General features: G+C 41.3%; 2 protein-coding genes across 2 annotated transcripts; both read right to left on the bottom strand.

Moving 5' to 3' along the window:
* Window positions 1-7,116: 7,116 nt before the first annotated feature.
* LOC128310031 (uncharacterized) lies at window positions 7,117-8,517 on the bottom strand. The gene has a single exon (XM_053046568.1). The coding sequence runs from the start codon at window positions 8,515-8,517 to the stop codon at window positions 7,117-7,119; it is 1,401 nt and encodes a 466-aa protein (XP_052902528.1).
* Window positions 8,518-10,358: 1,841 nt separating this feature from the next.
* Window positions 10,359-11,759, bottom strand: LOC128310022 (uncharacterized). Its single transcript, XM_053046557.1, has one exon. It carries the CDS (start codon window positions 11,757-11,759, stop codon window positions 10,359-10,361), a length of 1,401 nt encoding a protein of 466 aa, XP_052902517.1.
* Window positions 11,760-23,492: the final 11,733 nt, after the last annotated feature.

Here is a 23,492-nt window from a genome sequence, read left to right as displayed (position 1 = left end):
GGAATAATTTAGGGCAAAGCGGAATGCGTTTGGGGCGCGTGGCCGGCTCGGGATGGGGAAACGCTATTTCGTCCAGGCAGAGCGGAAACGAAAGCTACATGAGGTCGGTCGTTGACGTAACGAATCTCATCAATGCATGAGAGTTCATAAAAACCATTCCGGGAGCAAATAAGAAAATCACATAATGATGTTCAAATTAACTTTGCACGCGATTCACGCAAAGAAACAGCCATCCGTTCGTGCCGGTAGGCGACTGGCGTGGAAATGTTGTGCCGTGGTGAAGGAGGAATTATTGATGCTGTGGAAGCGATAAACATGTAGCATCCTTTCAGCTTAAAGTGCCTTCAAGTGCCACGTGTCACGGAAGATTGAATTTGGTGAAGTAAATAAATAAAAGTACAAGATCGCTAGTAAAGGAAGCAACGGCAACGAAACTGCCCAGAACCGGACGATAATATTTATGTTTTGATGAACAACAGTACAACCGTACCGAGCCTATGTAGCGTATATATATGGTTCGCGTAATTATATCACGTTTAATGCTATTTAGAAGTTTTATAAAGGAAATGAGATCAAATTTCTCAACCAGCGTGCAGAAAGAATGTTATTGCTTACATGTTTTTATGTTTTCTTGCGCAATCCGGTAGCTCGGTGGCTCAAATGCTCTGAGTTTCACATGACGATTGCTACGATGTGTTGTCATTTGGAGAGTTTTCTGAACGACAGCTACACGATACAATCGTAGCAGCGGTGATTTATTTCTTCGGTTAATAATCTTTTCGATTTCCTCGAAGCATGGCTTTACTTCATCTCAGCTCGATCATTGTTTTCGCAATCGTACGACCCGCAGAACCGCACACGTTATTGTTCAGGCACGCTGCAGACCATATTCCTGTGAGATTTTGCAACAATTGGACTTCGGATTTATGCGTTAGTATTTATGAAAGCTTTCCAAGATGTTTGAAAGTGGTGGATATAGTGAAGAAAAAAAAATACATCGTTACGAAACTCCGATTGAATTCTCCATCGGAAACCCTTTTAATAATCCGCCTCGATTGCTTAGGAGTCCGAGTAGAAAGCTGGGCGAATATGGTTGTGAATTCGATTCTTTTCCACCTGGCGTCCGGTCAATCGAAGTAAAATTGCAATATACTTCCTTCGGCTAACGGAGGAGGTGAAAGGCAGTTCATTTTTTTTTTTGGTTAGCTTTGGCAAGAAAGCCTATGTCGGTTGAAATATCTCCAGTATCTTAGCTTAGATTTACAGCTTGCGCCTAGATTTAAACCCTTTTTTTGTGGCTTAAAATGTCGGTTTGATGGGGAGAAGAGAAGTTGTAACTTCCTTTATATTACGTTTATTTGACGCTTGTAATGGCTCGGTGGTTTGTTTGCCTTTACACGCCTTTTTTTTCCTTCGTATTCAACGAAACACATAAGAGATTAATGATGCTTACGTTGTGTGGCTTTGTCCGTTCTATCGTACCACTAAATGGCGGTTCGGTTGTGGGATGAAAGCAAGGACGAACCTTCGATCGGAAATAAACGCTCCAACATTGCACTTTTTCTTTATCCCACCTACCAGCTTTTAGATTTGTGTTTGTTCTCTCCCATCGCATCGTGGTGCCGAAGTGAACGAAGATGAGAAAATCTTCATAAATCTTGCATCCATCACGCCAAATGATAGGCTTCTCCGACCTTTGCCATGGCGTGGAAAGCGCAATGAGGCCTCCGAAAACCCTTTTCGTGTGCGATTATAGATGTTTATCCTTCGGAACACACATACCTTGCCTTGGACTGTTACATATTTGAAGCTTTCGCATGTGCTTGTGCATGTACGTTCGCACACTGTTCGTGAAGCGTTCACATGCGTGTGGTGAGAAATTCTTTATTCCACGCACCGGTTTTTTCCCCCTTTCGGTGATGCTAATACTGTTTGTACGGTTTTGCAGCCGACCGATGTGAAGAAGCTGAAAATCGGTACAAAATATCGTTTAAAAATCCATTTATCTTTTTCGAAATTGATTTTACTTTGAAATGGCGTTCGCACCGTTACGATGTACAATGCAAGCGAAGGTTGGAAAGTTTTGGGATGGTAGTGGTAGCTAGTTGGATGATTTGTGGGATGGATTAGTCATGGAGCATAAGGAGTGAACTGAATTTTTATGTGACATTTGGTTTCGTTAAGGGAGGCACACGAGCTACTCGGTAACTCTGTAGCCATTGTGAAGCAGGAATGTTAATAAGGAGCAACGTAGCATTCACACACACAAAAAAAACTCGTATATTCCAATATGAGATCCCTCTTTTGTCATTTATTATTTCACCACGCTTATTATGCCCGAAAGGAGGCTGTGTTGTGGAGAAAATGGCGGAAATAACGGACGGGGAGGAGTAGAGCCGTGTCCTCTTTCTGTCGCTTGTCAACGCACAAACATTGTGTTATGTTCGTCTGTTCGTCCGAAATCTACGTCGGACGTCAACATATTGAGTGACACGAAACGTTGTTTGCCAGTGATCTTCGAGAGGTTGGTTGTGGCTTTTAGATAGTGTGCAGCTGAGGGCGGAACAGGGAGCGAACCGACAAGCTTAGCGTGGCCTTCAAGTGGTCGTCTGATATTGAAACGATGAAACCTGCCATGTGGATCACGGATGGGATGTTTGGATGAGCGCATAAACAGTGCTGATCCAAATTAATTGTCCTTATGGAGAAGGATTTGACGCTCTTACCAAATAAACACATATTTAGTGGGAACAATGTTATTAATAATACTTAAAAAATCACATAAATATACAAAACAAAAATACTTTGCTGTTTATTTATATTCGTTTAAAGCTTAAGGCAAAGGCCCATCCTGTAGCCCATTTTAGGCTTTTGATCCATTCGGCTACAATTCGAAACCACTTTACTGGACGACCATTCAGTCATGCTCGGTGTCAGCTTCTTCAACGTATTATTTGAAACGTTGAATGACTGACGGCATCGTGGGAGCCAAAAACCGAGGAGCCTGCTCCGTTGGAGATCAGAGCACGAACAAAACTCATTGGGTGAGCCTGCCGAATGGAAATGTATGAACCAAGAAAACAGAACACCACAGCTCCATGGTCACATCGTATGGAAAGGGAATGCCAAGGGAAGGGAGTTACCGCACCGGTGCTTTGCCCTGTGAATCTGAATTTTAAATCACTCACCGAGTGTCACCGAATTTCACCCACGGCCGGTAAACGCATACTCGAGGAGGCGTAGAAGCAGTGGCAGCAAAAAAAAGCGAGATTGAGCAAAGAAAATGAGCGCAACATTTACATAAAATATATTATCCTTCCCTTTTGTTGTACTTCCTCGCTTTATCCTTCTGGCCGCTGTAAAGCACTGCACGTGACACTAGTTTGCCGTTCGGTGGGGTTTCATTTTTCGCATGTTATTTTATGGGCGTTGTGTTTTTTTTTGTTCGCCCCCCCTTTCTTTGGTTGAGAAATGTTGATGACACATTTTTCATTCTAAACATTTTTTTTCTCACTGTCAGTGCGGGAAAGGTTTACGATTCGGTACGGGTGGCAGTTTGAAGGAGCTATAATCAACGAGATAAGTTCTATAAGGTCTTACACGTTAAGTGATCTCATGGAACTGGATTTATCACTTTGAATTTTTTAACCAGCTTTGTTTTCTTTTAGCTTTCTAGTGCTTTAAAGTTAATGTATTGTGCAGTTTATAATCGGTGTGGGTTTGAAAAGAAAACTTACGGCCTCTTTAAAACTGGAAGCTTTCGTTACATTGCGGGAAGGAATAACAGACCTCATGACCATATGATATGTATTGGTTAGAGATCTGACATATTTTAACAATTTAAAGCAGACCTTTTTATCGGTAGACCTTTTCAGTTTCCTCTAAATAATAGTTCGTTTGAGGAAAGCGCTACTTCTGTTGTTAAATTTGCAAAACAGTTCGACTGAGTTTCCTGGAACAGTTTCTGGAGTTTCAGAAAATTCAGCAATTTTCCTCGGGAATTTATTTCTCGGTCACACGTTGCTGCTCCGACCAACAACTATTTCGAATACATTAGATATGAAATTTGAGCTTGCTCGCCTTATACTTCAAACATGGCTTCATTTGACTCAATTCTCTCAATTCTGAACATCCAAACAAATTGTTAAGACACTGTGGAATAAGCTTTTCTATTTTCATTTGTATTTAATTATCATTTTTTCCTCAATTTTGTCATCAATAAATAAAAGATCTATAATTACAATTGTAACAATTCTACTTAATCGTTTTCACTGTTTCTTAAACAAAATTTGTTCCCTTTTAGATTTTACACAGAAATCATTATGTTCTATTTCTTGTAAACTAACATTATACGGTTTGCTTAAAGTATCGCGTCCCTTTTTCATCCATAAACGATAAACCTCGCTTATCGTATCAAAAACCCGGAAGCGGCCTCATGCTCTCCGCTAACAGTGGTATATTTCAACGGCCGTGTATGATTCAATTGATCTTCCCAATTTCCAAACGGCGTACCTACGTGACGTCGATGAAGCTGGTGAAATGCGGGCTTTGATGTGGTTTTGCTTTGTGCATCCGGTCGCTGCAATGTGTCCCAGTGGTCCTTTCCATTGTTTTCGGATCGGCATGCTGGGTTTCGCTAGCGGTGCAACTGGCATTCGTGCCGGCAGACCCATGCTTGTCATTGTGCAAATGCTTCACGGTTTTGCTGTTACTGACTCGCCGCAGGTTAGGTAACCATTTGTCGGCAGTTTTGGGATTCGGTAAAGCACGATGTGTACATTGTGTTAAGTGGGAAAAGTTATTAACGAACTATTGAATAGTATTTACAATATTGGGTTTTGCTGCTAGAAGAAACACTGCAAGTGTATTATTTTTAATTTCAAGTATATTTTAAAGCTAGATTTTAAAGTTGCACCTACGATAACACAATTAAGTTTATGACTTGGTATTTACATACTTTTTACCATTCTTCATAATAAAAATAATTCAATTGTTGAAAATTGTACACTTACTAGAACATAAGCAGGTCGATCGGTGCGTTATCCAATTCAAACAGCAACAGTAAATTGAATCAACATAACAGAGCAAAACAGTAACCCCGATGGGTTACAAAACATCGAAACAATTTCATTCAATAGAACAAACCAACAAACTGCACCCAGCATCATCGTTCGGTCCACGGCTTAGGAAACATGGCCAAAAAAAACAAATATTGAACCAAAGTATGGTAATTTGAATAACAAAGGTACCAAACATCAGACCGTAAGTGAGAAGAGGGACCATTTCCCGACCGCCCGTCGGAAGTAGCAAATGATTTCGGGTGTTTTTGTTCTTTCCCGGCCGGGTCGTACTAGCATGTCCGAGGGAAAACATGAAAAATGACTACAAATTCGTCGTAATGGGATGCGATCTGATATGGCTCTTATGAGCCCGCACCGAACAGTGGCGGGGTTGTGTGTGTGTGTATGATTTTTTGTTTTGTTCTTTCCGCCGGTGACAATATCACGATCGCATACGTTCCGTAAGCGATACTGGCGAAAGCGTCTGTCGTCAACACAAACCGGAGGACACACAAAATGAAACGTATCATCATGCTAAAAAAAAAGGAAAGCGGCACACAGTGTTTGCGTCTTTTTTCATCTCCCTCTCCTATGCTCCTGTTTACTCACGGTTGGAGGCAAATTTTTTGCCTGAAAGGAAGAAAATTGAGCCATCATATGTTAAATGGGAGTGCACGGGAGTGTGTGGATGTGGGAGCGAAACCGGGTTTGCCGGCGTCTTTTGCTCATGTTGCGTGTAGTTTGATGGGCAAAATGTGTGCCGAATGACGGCTTCGCGATGGGAACTATCTTTTCATTAACATCAGTGCCACATGACATTGATGATACACTCATTGGGGAGGCATCTGCCAGGTCGACTCATATCTGTTGCAAATTGCTCCCTGATTGCCGTGGCATATTTCCATCGAACAGAAATAAGAGGAAAAACAAACCTACCGATTCAATGGGGGCAGTTTGTAATGGGCAGCATTGGTTTTCGGTATTTTTGTCAATCGAGTAAAGATTGTTCCGAATCGAAAGATGGTAAAAAAACAGTTGAGTAATGTTTGCTTTGTAGTACCAAAATTACTACGATAACCTTTGCAACATACTTACTAGAAAGAAAAAACAAATCTTAAACATGTTAGAAAACCACTCTAGTGATGAGAATAATATTCATGCTTTTATTACACAACTTTTTGTTAATTATTCGAAATTCAAGGATATTTTGAAATGTTAATAGTTTGTAAATATAGGTTTGTATTTTCAGAAATTAATTTATAAGAACGCTTATATGCGTTCATAAAAAATAATATAATAAAATGTAAAATATATATATAATTATGTTATAAATATATTATATATAATATTTTTATCCTTATAAATTTAATTTTTAAATGATCCCTGAAAATCACCGTGCATATACGAATAAGTTAGTAAGTAAATATATAATTCATGAAATAATATACATGAAAAAATAAAAATGCAAATCTGACACATAAATGTATAAAAAGCAAGAAGGAAAAAAACATTTCTCAAATAGAATAATGATCAAGGTTTTTTTTTGGGTAACAAAACTGTATCGAAAATTGTAAGGAAATTAGACGCGAAATGTTTATCCAAAAACTGATTTGATTTACAAACTGCTTGTATCTGAAACCTAGTCAAATATATCTCAGAAATAATGGATTTGCTTTTAGTACAAACTCTATGACCGTTCCATAATCTAACATCATGACTAAGAATTTCTTAAAATCTTTAAGTATTATATAATTCTTTATTATTTGTTAAATATTCAAATATGAAGTTTAAAATAAAATAAAATATCGTTTCAACGTCCAGGTTGTATCGACTTATTTTACCACATAGCCGGTTAGTCAGTCAGTCCCGTACTACTCAGGAACTTTCCGGATTGAATTTTTTATTGGTCGTGTGTTTGATAATACGGAGGTTCCTTATTTTCACGCATACATTACATAAACATAGAAAGGATTAGTGCAAAACTAGCAACATTTGCTACCGTTCTTACTTATATCTACATCAAGGTGTCTTTTGGATTGAGCTTAATTTCGGTGTTTTAGTGATGTCCTCTAAGCCGTCTCCACACGATCACCTCTGCTACAAACACTACTATCGCGAGAATCCATTGTACAGAGAAAAACATTACCAAGGGTTTTAGGTTGTCCGCATCTATAACGTTTTTGGATTGCTTTGCCTGCGTTTGTAATTTTAAAACGTTTGCACGGGAAACGTAACAGCTAAACATGTCTTGTCGCCAGTGCAGTGACAATCCAGCCTCAAACACCGCGTGCTGATATTTTAAAAATGACTGTCGAACGGGTAACTTTGGCTGAAATGTGTAAAATGGTAACATTTCAAACACGTTTTCTTCCAGTATGTTGTATGGAATGCCTTCCATATCTTTTATCATCATTTCAAAGTTTAGAACAATTCTATTGTCAGCAATAGTTGATCCATCAAACGCTATAAAATCACCATCGTAGGTCGCTAGCAATCCCTCCAGTTTGTTAAAGTGCGTAGTATTGAAATGTTTTTGATACACGGTAATGTTGCGATTATGCAACGCTTCAATAGATTGTGCTCCCGAATCTCGAGGAGTTTCGGTGATGTATGAAATGAGCTTCGCTTCATATGCACATTTCAATAGGAAAAACAACACGATCAATGCAGTGGCTATCATTTTTTCGGTACTTCCTGTGAATCGCAACTGTCGTTTTTCAAACCCAAACAGCGCCAGACTGACAAGGCTGTTGCTGAACCATCCTGGCATAACGATCTCCAGAAGGTTGAAACCTATGCAGATTGCTATCAGCAGCCACCAGACGGGCTGTTGTAAAGGCTGCAACAGAATCTCCCATATCGTTAGTAGCCGCCCTTTGGGAGTGGCTATAGCAATTTGCTCCATCTGCATACAGGCAACGGTGTATTTGTTGTAGTCCTCAAAAAAGAATCGGTTGATTAAAAGATCCCTATCGCTAAATCTCGAAATACACATGCTCCGAGTTTCATTTTTCGTACATTGGATGTTTTCTGCATGAAGCTTTAGGTTGAGGGTATCTGCAAACGTTTGGAACAGTGTTAAATCTTCTCCAGGTATATCTTCACACCCTGTTTCCGTACGGACGTCCTTTATGTACGCTGATTTTAATTGTCGGGTCTGCAACGTTTTCAACCGATCGAAGAACAGCACATCAGAATCCGGATATCCCGTGTAGTTTAAAATGCGCAAAGGTCCATAGTGAAAGGCATATACCGCATCTATGTTGGTGGCGATCAGTATCACATTCCACAAAACCACCGACGCGAGATAGTGTCCCATTTCCATAGGTTGCTTTGCATCGCTGTCTCGCTCGAAAAGCACAATCGTCTTACATTCGAAGGGAATGTGTGCCAGCCATTGGTGTAAGTTGTATTCGTTGTAGACAAAGGTATTATTTCCTAGCAGAATAACAACCATGCTGGGATCGTGCAAGCTGGGCACATATTTGACTCGATGATCCATTTGCACCAGGCTAGTGTAGTTTGCATTGATGTTGAAAGCCAATGCACTTTGTATTGTTGTAAACTTTGGGTGATCAGATAGTTGGAGCAACCAGCAGATATAGACACTAACGTGAAGCTTTTTCTGATCGTCTTGCGCAAGACGATTCACGTACCGAACTACATCTTCTTGTCGGTCGGCAACAACTTTGTTCAAGAGAACAATGGATATAATCAATCTATAAATGGGGAAACTGCTCGACATGTTGGTTTGTATTCTGAAAAGCGACTGAAGGCGCAGATTCGATGACCGATGCTTTGTATGGAAATAAAATCAGTTTTAATCAATCAAAATGGCCGCATCACATTGCCGTAAGCTATGGTAGATTATCAGTAATTATCTATAAATTATGGGGGTTTTCCGGTACAAGTAAATCATTGTGAAGATGGAAACGAACGTGGAATCCTTCTCAATTTCTGTAACGCTAAGCAAAATGAGATTTATTGTGAACAAAGAGTAATCATTATTTTAAAAATTCTCGCACATTTTTTTTCGCTCGTATATCTTGTAAACTTTCTCGTATTTTAGTTTTAATGAAAAGCTATTAGTACACATTATAGTACAGGTGACTAGTGTTTAAAACAACTATGAACGTAACACCTGACAATTGTTGAGGCCACTCATCAAATTATGCAATACATTTAATTTATTTTTACATTGTGATAAGTACATAGAACAGTAATGAAATTTCCTAACTCTTCATCCTGTCGCTTGCATTTTGCTCTGTTTTTAATTTTTTATTCTGGCTTCTTAAGGCAAATTCGTTCAATACTCGCGCGATAGTCCTGTTCCCAGCAAATAAATGACTGCTTATATTTAGTCACATTCTGTGGCAATTATCAAAGTGAGAACACACGTACCATTGCTTTTAATATGACATTATTGTACACTGTAGACGAAGCACACAAAACTATTACGGATCATTCATTCACATGCACATTGGTTCCTCAAATCCTGGAACCTCATTTACATACGATACAAAACTTATAAAAAAACGGAAAAAACATTGTGGTTAACAATAATTAATGGTTCCATGTTGGAGAGCTGCACAAAAGCGTAAACATTGATGCTGTTGAATATTATTTAACGGTCGATTGAAATGTGACAACTGGTATCGACCGTTTGGTTGTAGAGGGCGCCACTTCGAGCGAAGCAACCGATCGAGCCGAGCACGCCCGAAGTAAAAAGATCAACGACCAGAAGTAGAGGAATCTATAAAGCTAACTCGACGAACGAGAACAAGGATTTTTTAGCTCCACAAATAAAGTGTGCTAAAAGAAGTCCTGTTTGTGCGTTTTTATTATGTTTGTGCATTAGTGTTTTACGTTATTGAAAGAATGCTGTTGCTTGTCGCAACAGATGCAATTGAAGATTTTATTGAAGCAGGTAATATATATTGTTACTGTTGTTTGCAACAATATGAATTCGATTGTGAGAACACATAGATCTACGTTTATCCAAGGTTAATTAACAACATTTAGCAAATTTTTTGTGCAAATTGCAAATTGTGTCAGAAGCGATGATTTAGCTAGGACTCCTTGGTAAATAAAGTGTTTTACTTTGTTTCTTATGTTACCATAATATTTTCATTCAACGTTAATTAGCAAAAGCTGGTAAGGAAAATAAATAAATCGATCCAATTGTTATGAATGTAAATGTATGAATATATCATTTGATAAATATGTGTGCAAAATAAATTACTTCTCCTTCCCAATTTATCTTAATGTGTAATTTGAATAGATTTTAATCCGATGGCATTAACGTTTTCCTTTGAGCCGTCTTCCCACGATCACCTCAACCGCAAAAACTACTATCGCGATTGTCCATTGCACGGCGAAAAAAAATACCATGGGCTTCAAATTGGTTCCTTGTACAACATTTCCTGTTTGTGAAGCATGAGTTTTTAATTTTAATACCTTTACACGAGAAACATAACAGCTAACAATTTGATTTCGCCAATGCAGGGGCAATCCAGCCTCAAACACCGCGTGCTGATATTTTAGAAATGACTGTCGGACGAATAGTTTTGGGTGAAACAAATAAAAAGGTAACATTTCATACACGTTTTCTTCCAGTATGCTATAAGGAATATTTCCAATTTCGTTTACAATCATTTCTATGCTTAAGGTCATTCTATTGTCAGAAATAGTTGTTCCATCAAACGATATAATATCACCATCGTAGGTCGCTAGCAATCCCTCCAGTTTGTTAAAGTGCGTAGTATTGAAATGTTTTTGATACACGGTAATGTTGCGATTATGCAACGCTTCAATAGATTGTGCTCCCGAATCTCGAGGAGTTTCGGTGATGTATGAAATGAGCTTCGCTTCATATGCACATTTCAATAGGAAAAACAACACGATCAATGCAGTGGCTATCATTTTTTCGGTACTTCCTGTGAATCGCAACTGTCGTTTTTCAAACCCAAACAGCGCCAGACTGACAAGGCTGTTGCTGAACCATCCTGGCATAACGATCTCCAGAAGGTTGAAACCTATGCAGATTGCTATCAGCAGCCACCAGACGGGCTGTTGTAAAGGCTGCAACAGAATCTCCCATATCGTTAGTAGCCGCCCTTTGGGAGTAGCAATAGCAATTTGCTCCATCTGCATACAGGCAACGGTGAATTTAAGATAGTCATTGAAAAAGAAACGGTTGATTAAAAAATCCTTATCTTTGTACCTTGAGAAACACACGATCGGCGCTTCGTTTTTGATACATTGAACTGCTTCTACATGAAGCTTCAGGTTGAGGGTGTCTGCAAATGTTTGGAACAGTGTTAAATCTTCTCCAGGTATATTTTCGCACCCTGTTTCAGTATAGGCGTCCTTCCTGTACGCTGCATATAATTGTTGGGTCTGCAACGTTTTCAACCGATCGAAGTACAGCACATCAGAATCCGGATATCCCGTGTAGTTTAAAATACGCAAAGGTCCATAGTGAAAGGCATATACCGCATCTATGTTGGTGGCGATCAGTATCACATTCCACAAAACCACCGACGCGAGATAGTGTCCCATTTCCATAGGTTGCTTTGCATCGCTGTCTCGCTCGAAAAGCACAATCGTCTTACATTCGAAGGGAATGTGTGCCAGCCATTGGTGTAAGTTGTATTCGTTGTAGACAAAGGTATTATTTCCTAGCAGAATAACAACCATGCTGGGATCGTGCAAGCTGGGCACATATTTGACTCGATGATCCATTTGCACCAGGCTAGTGTAGTTTGCATTGATGTTGAAAGCCAATGCACTTTGTATTGTTGTAAACTTTGGGTGATCAGATAGTTGGAGCAACCAGCAGATATAGACACTAACGTGAAGCTTTTTCTGATCGTCTTGCGCAAGACGATTCACGTACCGAACTACATCTTCTTGTCGGTCGGCAACAACTTTGTTCAAGAGAACAATGGATATAATCAATCTATAAATGGGGAAACTGCTCGACATGTTGGTTTGTATTCTGAAAAGCAACTGAAGGCGCAGATTGGATGGCCGATGCTTTGTATGGAAATAAAATCAGTTTTAATCAATCAAAATGGCCGCATTACATTGCCGCAAGCTGTGGTAGATTATCCATAATTATCTAGAAATTACGGGGGTTTTCCGGTACAAGTACATAATTATGAAGATGAAACTCAATTTCTGTTACGCTAAGCAAAATGAGATTTATTGTGAACAAAGTTTGATCATTTTTCTAAACATTTTCATGCATTTTTTCGCTCGTATATCTTGTACACTTTCTCTTGAAGCAATTTCCGAGGAATTAAGAAATTGCCGATCAAATCTACCAATGTTTTAGAAGTGAAATTCATTACCATCCAATGTGAAGTATGAATTGACAGAAATCACGTCTGATTAATATAGGTAACATTCGTAACGTAACGTTATTCATGGTACTAAAATTTGATATTTTCTTGAAATTTCTTCAGTAATTCACGTTCTACATCACCTTTAATTTTTATTAGGGGGTAGTAATTTTCTAAGGAACACGGGATTGTATATTTAAGTAATGTTAGTTTAGCCCTTCAGTTGAAGATACATTTGATTTGTCTTAAAGTAATAAGAGGCGGAGTGAAAACTTCATCGCTATTAAAAGTCATAGATGTTATTCGTTTTCTTGGTTCTTGATTCATGTAAGGGTAATTAGAATAGAAACCCTTGGGCAAGATGTTTACTCTAGTTGGCTTGGCACGTGGCACGAAGGGTCAAAATTTAATTACATGAGTAAACTTCAAACCACATGCTTTGCAACACCACTCGTCCCTTCCAAGAGGTATTGTTTGAGACATGTTCTGACGAAACATAACAGATTGACAGGCTCTTCACCAGCCATTGCTTGGCATTTTATCCGCAAATGATAAGCGATAGTCACTTGAGCTTGATTTTACACAGATTTTTGCTTATAGAGGAAAAACAAAAGGTTCAAAAAAATGCTCTAAAAATAATGGATGAAACTCAAGAAATTCACAAGGATATGGGAAGGATAAAAAGGCATCATCTTGTTGGATTCAATTAAGTGGTTCGCCCGAAAGGAATGGGTCGGTCTAAGCTGCTACGATTGTTTTAACCTTTTTGTTTTTTGCACACATACTTTCGGCCCTTGAAGTTGCAACCCTCTACACAGGGTGCAGAAGGAGCGAGTTTCCGGTTGCGCGTCAATTTTCGCTGTCCGAAAACGGGAAGCAGGCTAAGGATGGGATCAGTTTTCGCAGTTTTTCGCCCAAAAGCCTTCGAGCGGTTCGGTAAAAACCAAATCCCGTACACGATGCGGTGCGTGAGGAGTACGTTAGCAACACACCGGAACAGGCGAACGTCAGGGCGAGTTGGAGCAGGAAGTCCAGCGGAACACTCATTGCCAAGGCGGGGAAAAGAATGCGAAAAAAAGTTAAAGGGGCATAAGCGAAAGAAACACATAAAACAAAACTGGCCCAAAGCTGGCCGAAATGGGAGGCGGAAAAAAACACAATCAGCTAAAATGCTACGGCAAATTCCAATCCCGGCTGGAAGTGCTTTAATTTGGTGTTATGTTTGCTAGAATTTCGTATCCAGCGAAAAGCCAAAATCTCGGGTCCCGGGGTTGGATGAGTTTGTGCTCGGGTCATTCTGCAATGTTAATGTCTTTCGATGAAAGCAGGCATGAATAGAAGGAAAGCCAAAGGGAAGCAAAGCAACGACCAAAGCTGAAGGTTTGTTGAAGAACGAAGCGGAGGCGGTGTGATTGGGGATTGTGAATTTTCTAACGCTCTTTGGCATCAATTTAATTTAGTAAAAATGAAAACAATGGCATTTTGATTGAGTTCTAATGGAGCAAGGATATGTTCGGGTGGTGTTTTTCGCGCAGGCAAGCATTCTGTGTAGAGGCTTTTGATGATGAAATGGATTTTGCACGGTTTTCATTGTTCATGCAAATGACCAACCGGTCAAATTATAATGTCGTCAAAATCCGAGAACAATGTTTTGTGGAATGTTGTGATGTTTTGGTTCACAATTTTTTAAAGCGTTGAAAAGTACTGCAAATTGATAATAAATATAGTCAAAATGTGAATTAAATTGAATTAGCGACGGCAAGAGTTTAAAAAAAGTAGTGACAGTTTCATCGTGTCAGATAATAAATCACGAAAAATTATAAGGCATTTTGCTAAAATGAAATATAATATGTTAATCGAGTACCATAAATCACACGTAAATTACATGCCAATCACAACGCCCTAGTTAGTCGTACAGATTGCGGCGTAGATGACACAAAATGACCACGTTATAGGAACCATTTCATTCGTTTATGTTTTAACGCATCAGAATACCATCAGCACTCGCTCATCAGTCTCGGAGATGGAACACGGGCACCAGCCATGATACCAGCACCAAAATGCACACGTGTGGTCTGGACCGTATGTCGCATCAGCATCCCTTTCGGTCGGCACATTCTGTTAGCGAGTTTCCTTTTTGGCCAACATGTCTCCTCGCTAGCATATGTCTTTGCACTGGTCGTACTAGTGGCAAATCGGACCACAGAAAAAAAAGGTGATGAAAAGCTAGAACCGGTTCGCCAGTTCATTATTGGGCATGTGGTTTCCATCTGAGGCGTCGCCTACTTTGCGCTCGGCGTACGGGCCGCTTCGATCAGCCCACCTGAAAAGCACCGCATGAAACACACGCAAGAAAGCATGCGTTCGCCGCTACATATACGCGCGTACGCGCTTTTCGCATGGTTCAGAAAGCAAAGCTCATTCGTTTTCCCTTATTACCCGCCATTATTCGCTTACATCCTTCGCACACGTCTTCCCGGTGTCGTTCTGTGCGTCCCGCGCTCCCCTGGTTTGACCCGGCATGATGGAGTCGTCGTCAGTTTGGTCTCGTTTCTGCGGAAAATAAATGGCATTATAAGTATGTAATTTAAAATGAAATAAAGTTTCATTCCCGGCCCTGCGCGAACTCACCGCACCGAGTTGAAAAGCACAGTGAAAGAGAGCGCGAACGAACGAACGACAGAAAGGCGAGGATGTTTTTTTCTTCAGTTATTTTCTTACAACTCAGCCTCCGAACGCCAAAAGTCGTTTGGCAGAGTCGTGCCCTGTAGAAAGTCACCTCAAAAGCCTCGAAAAAATTGAAGTTGAAGCCAAGCTTCGTACGACCGCAGCTTCGATCCCACCACCTTCTGCTTGCACCTAATTTTCTTCCTACCCCGATGAAGTTATTGCCGAACGCATGGACCTCCACGGGAAAGTTGGTGTACGTATGCTTTCGAACTTTTTGCTTTGTTTCTTTCCACGGGGTTGTTTCAGCAACACTGGAAGGAATGAAGTGCATATAACAACCACTCACTGTACGCTGGTGCTGAAAGTTGTTGAAACATTCCAAAAACCCGTTCGGAACAAATGAAGAAGTGTGTAGTTCGGGCCTCGTTACTGTTATTGTTTTGTTAGGCTGCCACTTGAACAGTACAGCACAAATCATTTGCATGTTGCTGCTACGACGAAACGAAGCTAAATGCTGTACCAAATGGTTTCGTATTTAAAATGGGATTTATGAGAAAAAGGAATAAAAATGAAAGATGAACTTTTGCAATGCAATTAAAGAAAATAAGCACCGACTGCCAATTTGTCTGTGTGTGACACCTTGTTTAAACAAAACATCATCCTGCTCATGCTATTGCAAAAAAAGGAAAAGAAAACATGGCACAAAACCTCAAACGTATCTATGGCCCGTGCTTTCCGGCGGAATAGAAATCTTGTTTGCATACCTAGCGTTACAAGTCATTTCACCTTTAGCTAATCCCCGATGGCACGCCCCCGATCTGTCCAAACATGACCCAGTATTAATCAGCATACCGACGAGATTTCGGCATAATCCTCGTCAACATAAAGCCCAAACCAACACGGCAAGATCAAGCCGCTACGACTGTGAAGCAACACCACGTAACTGAATCTCCATGTCATTAAGCTCGAACGGTGCCCTAAAAACGGCCCTGCCCGCGCTAGTGTTACCTTTCCTGTGCCGGGGCGTGTGAGCGTGTGGTTGAAATGGGTGTATTTGTAAGATTCGGGCACGGAGTGACCCCGAACCACTCAACGGGCTCGATGTGTGAGGGATGTGTTTGTAAGGAGAGCGAAATTCAAATGCATTGAAAACGCCCACTCCATCGTCACGCGGCGGGAAGGTGGGAAATGGGAGAGCGAAGTTCAAACCGAGCATAATTTATGTAAATAGCACGAGATTAGTTGAAGACTTTTGATGGTGTAAGGATCTGCATGGCAAGGACGTGCGTCGTCTCGACTCGGTCGGTCAAATAGCTGGCTGGATCGAAATGGAGCAATTCCCGCCGCAGGTATTCATCCTACGTCTTGGTACAGGCGAACCGTTTAGAAGATATTACGCACCTTTGATATACGTCGCCCTTTTCGGACCCGGCTGTAGCCGGATGTATTCCACGTTGGACGGGAAGAAGCAACCAGCGCAATTTTTCACCTTACCGACTTTAAATCCACTTCGGGTGAAATGGTGCTGAAGGATCAAATCCCGCACACGTACACGCCGTAGAATCGTTGTACCGGGATGGGACACATCCCGACGACAGAGCCCCGCAATGGGTGGATGGGAAAGTCGAGTGGCTACTTCGAGTGCGGGCGCGAGAAATACGATGGGTTGGGATTTAAATTTAAATTTTTCGCCTGATTTACGACACTGGCGAGTGGCTCAAGTTGCACGGAACTCTGGGGTAGGAAAGTTTTCCCATTTTTCCACTTGTGCACGGAGCATGCTAGTGGTGTGATCGGTAAAGACACACATTAGCATTCGGATGCCGGCAAATGGAGAAGGATATTGGTTCTGAAGAAATCGAACTCGTTGCCATGGGATCTCGTCCACGGACTGACGGATCCGGGAGGGCAGGTGGATGCAGGATGCACCACTAACCGATGCATTATTACTGGCTTTTACGAGTATTATTGACATTCGGGCGTTTGATGGATGAATAGCACAGACGGTTTCTGGTTCTGGGTTCCGGGTTCGATTGCGACCGAAAGGAAATCGCTACGAATCGGAACGAATGAGCAGGATCTTAGCGTAATCTCCATCCATTTTGGCGGGTCTCGTCTTCCGCTTGGCACTGGTGGTGGATTTTTCTGCTAACGATCACTTCACACACCACCAAAACCCGGCAGGCATCGCTTGGGGCTGATTTACGGTCAGAAGATAATGTGTTTTTTTCTCCCTCGATTCGTTCGTTTAGCGCTCTTGCCAAGTTTTGCAACATTCGCACCGGGAAATGTTGCTCAACTAGACAAGTCGCATATTCCTTTATTTTTTTGCTCTCCATTGTGTGCTAACTGCTCGTTACGAATTCTGTAGATGTGCAATGTGTGAATTTCAATTTAATCGAAAATCGGGAAGATTTATTTCGACACCAACAATCGAACCACTGCCAATCCCTTTGATGTTTTCGGAACCGTTCGTCTTTCGATCGCATCCAACCGGCATCCAACCGTGCGGGTATTTTCCAACTATTTTTTGATGTCTCTAGACTACTGAGATTTAAGCACGATTGGGCTGCAAGCTGGAGTCATTTTCCTGCTGAAGGTTGAATAAAAACAAAAGTGTGGATTTCCCTGGTAGCGTAGCCTTTAGCATAATTAATGTGGTATACGATTGTTCCGAACTGTACTGAGCATATTTCAGCCTGATTTCCAGTATGCAAATAAGAAAAGCTGCTAACTGTTTGTTTGTGAATGTTAGTACGTCATCGGTGTTTCATAGAATATTTTTTTAAGTTCTAGTTTACAATAAATTCTCTTTTTATAAAAAAAATCTATTTAAATTGCACTTATGAAACTCTTTACAGAATAGGCTTGAGTTATTTCCGAGCTGCAAGTGTAGCCTTATTCTATCACATCTTGCTCTTTTTGAGTTATAATCGAGATGCTTTTGCTTATCAAACTATTATCGGGTTCTTAACGTGATTTTATCGTACTATTTTTTGGACTCAATCTTGTATCGAAAATATTCGGAATTTTATGTGTATCCTAAATCTTAGATGACTTGTATCACGGAGTTCGAGTTATAAAATTAGATAAAAAAAATATAATTGAATATTAAAAAGTGTCCTAAAGTCTAGCGTTTTACAGTTAACCATTCCAACTTGTTGAAAATTGAAAACCAAACTGCGTGCCCAAATAAAACTTTAGTATGACAAAATAGCTTGTATTGTGATTGAATTGAATGTTCACGAAAGGTAAGCCAAAACACAAAATGAATCAATAGATGGATTTCAATCTGACCACAACAATTATTGACCGATGCACTTCATCCCACTTGAAGATGTTGTTTGTTACCACCACACTAAACATGATTTTCAAGCACTCAACGGTTTGACAGTGTAAGCACACTACTAGCAAAACGGGGTGCTGTAGTGAAAGTTATTCACCCTTACTTACCTTTCGGTTCGGTTTGACATTTGCGAAAAACTTAACGCGAGAACAGTGCCACGGACCGAAGCGCGTACGAGCATGATGTGCTTTAATTACTTGTGAAAAGTAATTAAGATAAATACAGCTGCACCTGAAGCGTCCTCTAGTCCTCCATCGTCACTTCATCGGTAAAAGTTGATCGTGCAAGACTGGCGACGAGGTGTAAGGACCACGGGCACTAGTACCACTATAAAGTGCCACACCGTGTCATACTTGCGGGTGTCTTCTCCACGAACGGTCGCGCGAAAAACTCTGAACCCCCGTGAGAAGCTAGTGACTAGCAACAAGCAACCGAAAACAGGGTACTTAGTGTTGTCAAACAGTTTTAAAAACTTGCGTCATTCTCGTCTTCACCTGCTCGTGGGTCGAGTGTTGAGTTGCTTTAGTGGGCTGGCTACCAATTAATATGAGTAGCGCTCGTCTAACGCGGCGTTCTTTACATTGTGCGTGCTGTAGAAGCAATTAGCATGGTTGCATCGAAGTGGGAAATGGATGGAGGCATTGAACGGGCGGTCAGATGCCTTCATTAGCATCGATTTGTGTTTATTTTCGATACAGTCCGATTTGCAAACAGCCCTCAGGGTTCATATTGCACTCGGGATCGACTGTGCGTGAGCAGTCGGTAAAACAACATGAGCATACGCTTTGCTATCGGTACACAGTCGCTTCTGTTGGAATGACTCGTTTGAACCGTATCCAGCCGGCCTGTTGTTTTGTCGAACAGTTGGCACAGTTTTACGTATGTAAATGCATCCACTTATTAGCGAACTCTATTCATCGATCGCACTCATTGATTAGATGCATCGCATGGTCCCACATGATTTGATGCAGCGTATGGTAGCGCTGGAGCGCAGCTGTTGCCCCACGAATCCACTGAATGTTTACCCACGGTGTATTTAAAATAGATAATTTATGCTGTTCATTAAATTAAACTTTTGTCCACCTTCTACCCCGCACGTCGTGCAGCTTGATCCCGCTTTGCATGAAGCAAATCGACCACTCAATAACGATTGCTATCGTTTTGCTGCCAGAATTTTCAGAAAATGCGGAAACACAATGCTTCGGAACGAATGGTTCCCTTCGTGTGTTAGGAAATTTCGACACCGCTTCCGGCCGGCAGTTTGTATTTTGATGCGAATGCTCCGTTTTTCTTTCGTTGCGTACCGAACCGGCCAAAAGACTGATTCAGCTGTTTCGGTTTATGCGCTACATTGGAAAGACAAACAATGTGACGCTCCCACAGGCCCACACAAAACAGTGGTGCAAACGCACACGATCAGTCGGAAATGAAAGCGTTCCGCGACAGAAGGGATCGATTTGCTGAAACTGATTGTGGTGTGGCATGGTTTTGGGGAGGGTGTTGGCCATTGGACTGATGGGGTGGCTACTCTCATAAATTAATGCAACTCGTGACGGGATTGTGTCAGCCATCATTAGATCGCGGTAAATTTCCGTGGAAATTTCCAAACGCTCACGTCGGTCTTCCACACACGCGACTCCAGATATTTTGCTGCATAACTCAAATTTTGTAATAGGAAGGCCGTTTTTGCTTATTAGGAGTGCAGATTTTTTGCTGGCAGTATAGATTGAGAATCGTATCTATAAAGTCGCTAAACGCATCGCACCTATAAGTCTATAATCGCATCTATAAGTTGCTATAAAGTCGTCGTTTACACATCTTAGATATTTACACTTGAGATACGCATTAGGTTGATGATTGATGGATTTAAAATAGTTGATGATCTTTAAATATTTTAATAGCACGTCAAGCAAATAATTGTTTGAGACGTGGACTTTGACCAGAACGAAACCCTCTTCATAGCGTTCGAGGGAAAATCTGTGGAGCAGAAGGATTTTGTAGCCTCCGTATCTAAGCGAGCTCAATAAGTTGTAGATAATGAGTTCTCTGTCATGAATTTAGAATTCTTAAGCGCTTCTGTTGCATACACACGATATTAGAAGTACATTGTATGAGTAAGCGCAATAACATGACGGCCTGACCGTCTTTTCCGAATGAAAAAAAAAAATTGGTCAAATTGTTTAAACCTAAATATAATCATTTATAATAAAGTTATTATTTGTCTACAAGGAATTACTAGGAACTTGATGCGAGCCACTTGAAGGTCCTGATGCCATCGAATACAGGTCAAACTTACCGAATTTAATTTTCCGATCCAAGTTGGCTGCACTCACCTGTCAAAATCGCTTATGCTTAGTTGAATCTATAACGAAACCATTCAAACTACTGAATCTACATGTTTATATGGTTGGGTCTTTCTGACGGATGCATGATTTTAGAGATTAATTTTAGTTTCAATCCCCATTAAACAGTTTTAAGTCTATCGCACTACAGTTTATTGTGTTTTTTTTGAAAGCATAAACGTCACATTATATTCCACATTGTGCCCTTTTAACCGCGGCATATGCGTCTACTAATGATGCATAAACGTTCATCAATCATATGATACTATGGCGTGCAGTCCTAGCTGAATGTCTACCAATCGCAAGTATTTCCAATTCCTGCCAAACCACAGTGACTGACAGGTTTTGCAACGAACTACGGTCTGGTTACGGTTTTGGAATAATTTAATTGATCGTAATCAGTACAGCACAAACCGGGCCCGGAACTTTGATCCAGCTCGTCATCTCCAGTGCTCGGTCCACCGGGTCCCGAACCCGTGGCCCCATCAATCTGCGCTATGTGCGTCATGTTTACGAGCCGCAAGTACGCTCGACCGATGTACTTTTATCAACTCGTCCATGTCCCGCGCACAAGTTCATTGCGGTTTTATCGGCACGGCGACTGTGCACTTTTGGGTGGCTTGTGTGCGCTCTATTAGGAGGCAGACTCGCAGATCGCAAATAGGCATACCAGGGCCGGTGGTGAGTGGGTCCCCAAACAACCTGCTGCTCGCAAGTCCCTTTGGAAAGCTCGATTCCTATTCGACGGTGTGATTTAGCGTAAATTTAATTAAATTATTCAAAACTGTTTACAAAAGGCACTCAAACCGCCCTGCGCATTCTGCCGCAACAGCAGCACAAGGAGGGGAGGTGTTTTGTGCACGAACCTTCGAACTGTTTGCAACTTGCGCAAAGTGTCTATTGTGAAGAGTTTTGTAGGGTGCTTTCGTTGGGGCGCTTACGCCATCCTTTGCTGGCGTAATATTTCATTTAATTGTGCTCGCATACCCTGTTCGCCCCCGCCGCACACCCTTTGCTGCCTTGCTTTCTTTCACACCCCCGCGTGATGGCGTGTGTGGCCCCACATCCTGCGGTTTGACATCCGATTTTGATGGGGCATGTGTGTGACATTTTATTATATCGATGATTGTAATGAAGTTTCTAATTAAGTTTTATTGATTTACGGCGCACGGACGCGGAAAGCTAACGGCACCGGCACTGCTGTTATCAAAGTTAGTACAATTTCAGTGATGCTCTTGATTGCAGCTAGTTTGCCGGGAAAACATGCTTTAAAATGAAATTAGGCAACCAAGGCGTGGAAGGGCTGGAGAGACACGACCACGCCACAACCATCATGCGTGCAAATGTTCAGCGAAACGAAATACAGCAAACAGCAACGGATAGGTGGATTGGTGTTTAATTTAATAGTGTCATAGATTAAAATAATTCATTACAACCGATACACACCGCCCAGACCTGCGAGCGTGACGGGGCGCCGATTTTGGACGTTGTTTGGTCGGTTTGTTCGGTTGATTGTCATTTGTTTGCTGGAAACTGTTGATTGCGGGATGACATCCGGTGCGGTTCGGTAGTCGAAGCAATTGAGCATGAAAATGCAAAAAAAAAAATAGCCAGATGATGTAGTGCGATGCTTCATAAAAAATACACTTCATAGAGCTGAGCACTTTTAAAGCACTTTTAAACGTTTTTTTTGCGATTTGAAGAGTTCAGGAAGCACTGCATAAGCCTTTCATGTTGATATTTTGAATCGATTTCGCCCTAAGTGTATTCTTTATATAATTGCAAGGTTTACAGTTTGTCACAGCAGTAAGTCAATTGGTATTATTGGTGGGGTTTTAAATTCATTACTAGAAGATCGTGTCTTTTGGAATGATTAACCTTGTTTTATGCACGTGCACAATGTACAACCGTTAAGAGTGAATGTGGAACCTCCATGATTTATGTATTTACAACAATGTGTTCCGACATGGAGGCTCATTTGGTTCTAGAAAAATGTTCTACTGATGGTAAAATAGAAAGAGGGAGCATAAAAAAGCTCAGTGTTGTGGTTGGTCATTTGCGCCGTGTACCATTTCCCAAGCACTCGTACACAACTCCCTTTGGAAGCGTGAATTCCATTACCGGTGACACCGTTAACGCTGAGCAAGCAGTTATCCTACAGCCGGGTACTGGATACTGCTCCGTAGCTCCCATCGCCGAAGACAGCTCGGGACGGGACGATAACGAAGCAACTTTGCACCTTTTGCAGAAGCGTGCTGACGGCGGCATTGGGCCGAATGGTAAAGGGGCAAACTTTGATGTGAAAATTAATTACATCATATCACGTATTTTTGAGGTATCAAGCCAGTAAGACGCTCCGGTGCTACCGATGTGCCTTTCGAGTTCCTGCTTTCTTCGCCCAACAATCTCGGGGCATCTTAATCATGTACCTTGATAGGTACCAACTGCCACCTCCGGGCTACCCGGCTGATGCGTCTGCAACGGTCTGCATTAAGGGGCAAAGTGGCAGACACAATTAAGAATCTCCAGTACGTTCTCTTCTCCAAACGGTGGAGAGAAAGGTCGGAGCTCTGGGGGGGGGAGGGCGGTTGTTATTCTTTGGGTTGTTGTTCCCTTGAACCCGGGGGCCCTGCTGGAGCTGGACTTTGCGGATAAGGTTTAATTAGATTTTGAAGCTCATATCGTCATCATCACCATCGCAATCCGAACGCTACGACCGGGCACTACA

The sequence above is a fragment of the Anopheles moucheti genome, chromosome 2 (genome assembly GCF_943734755.1).
Source record: "Anopheles moucheti chromosome 2, idAnoMoucSN_F20_07, whole genome shotgun sequence".
Taxonomy (NCBI): domain Eukaryota; kingdom Metazoa; phylum Arthropoda; class Insecta; order Diptera; family Culicidae; genus Anopheles; species Anopheles moucheti.
Note: the sequence above shows the minus strand (reverse complement) of the source record. Positions and strands in the feature narration are given on the sequence as shown.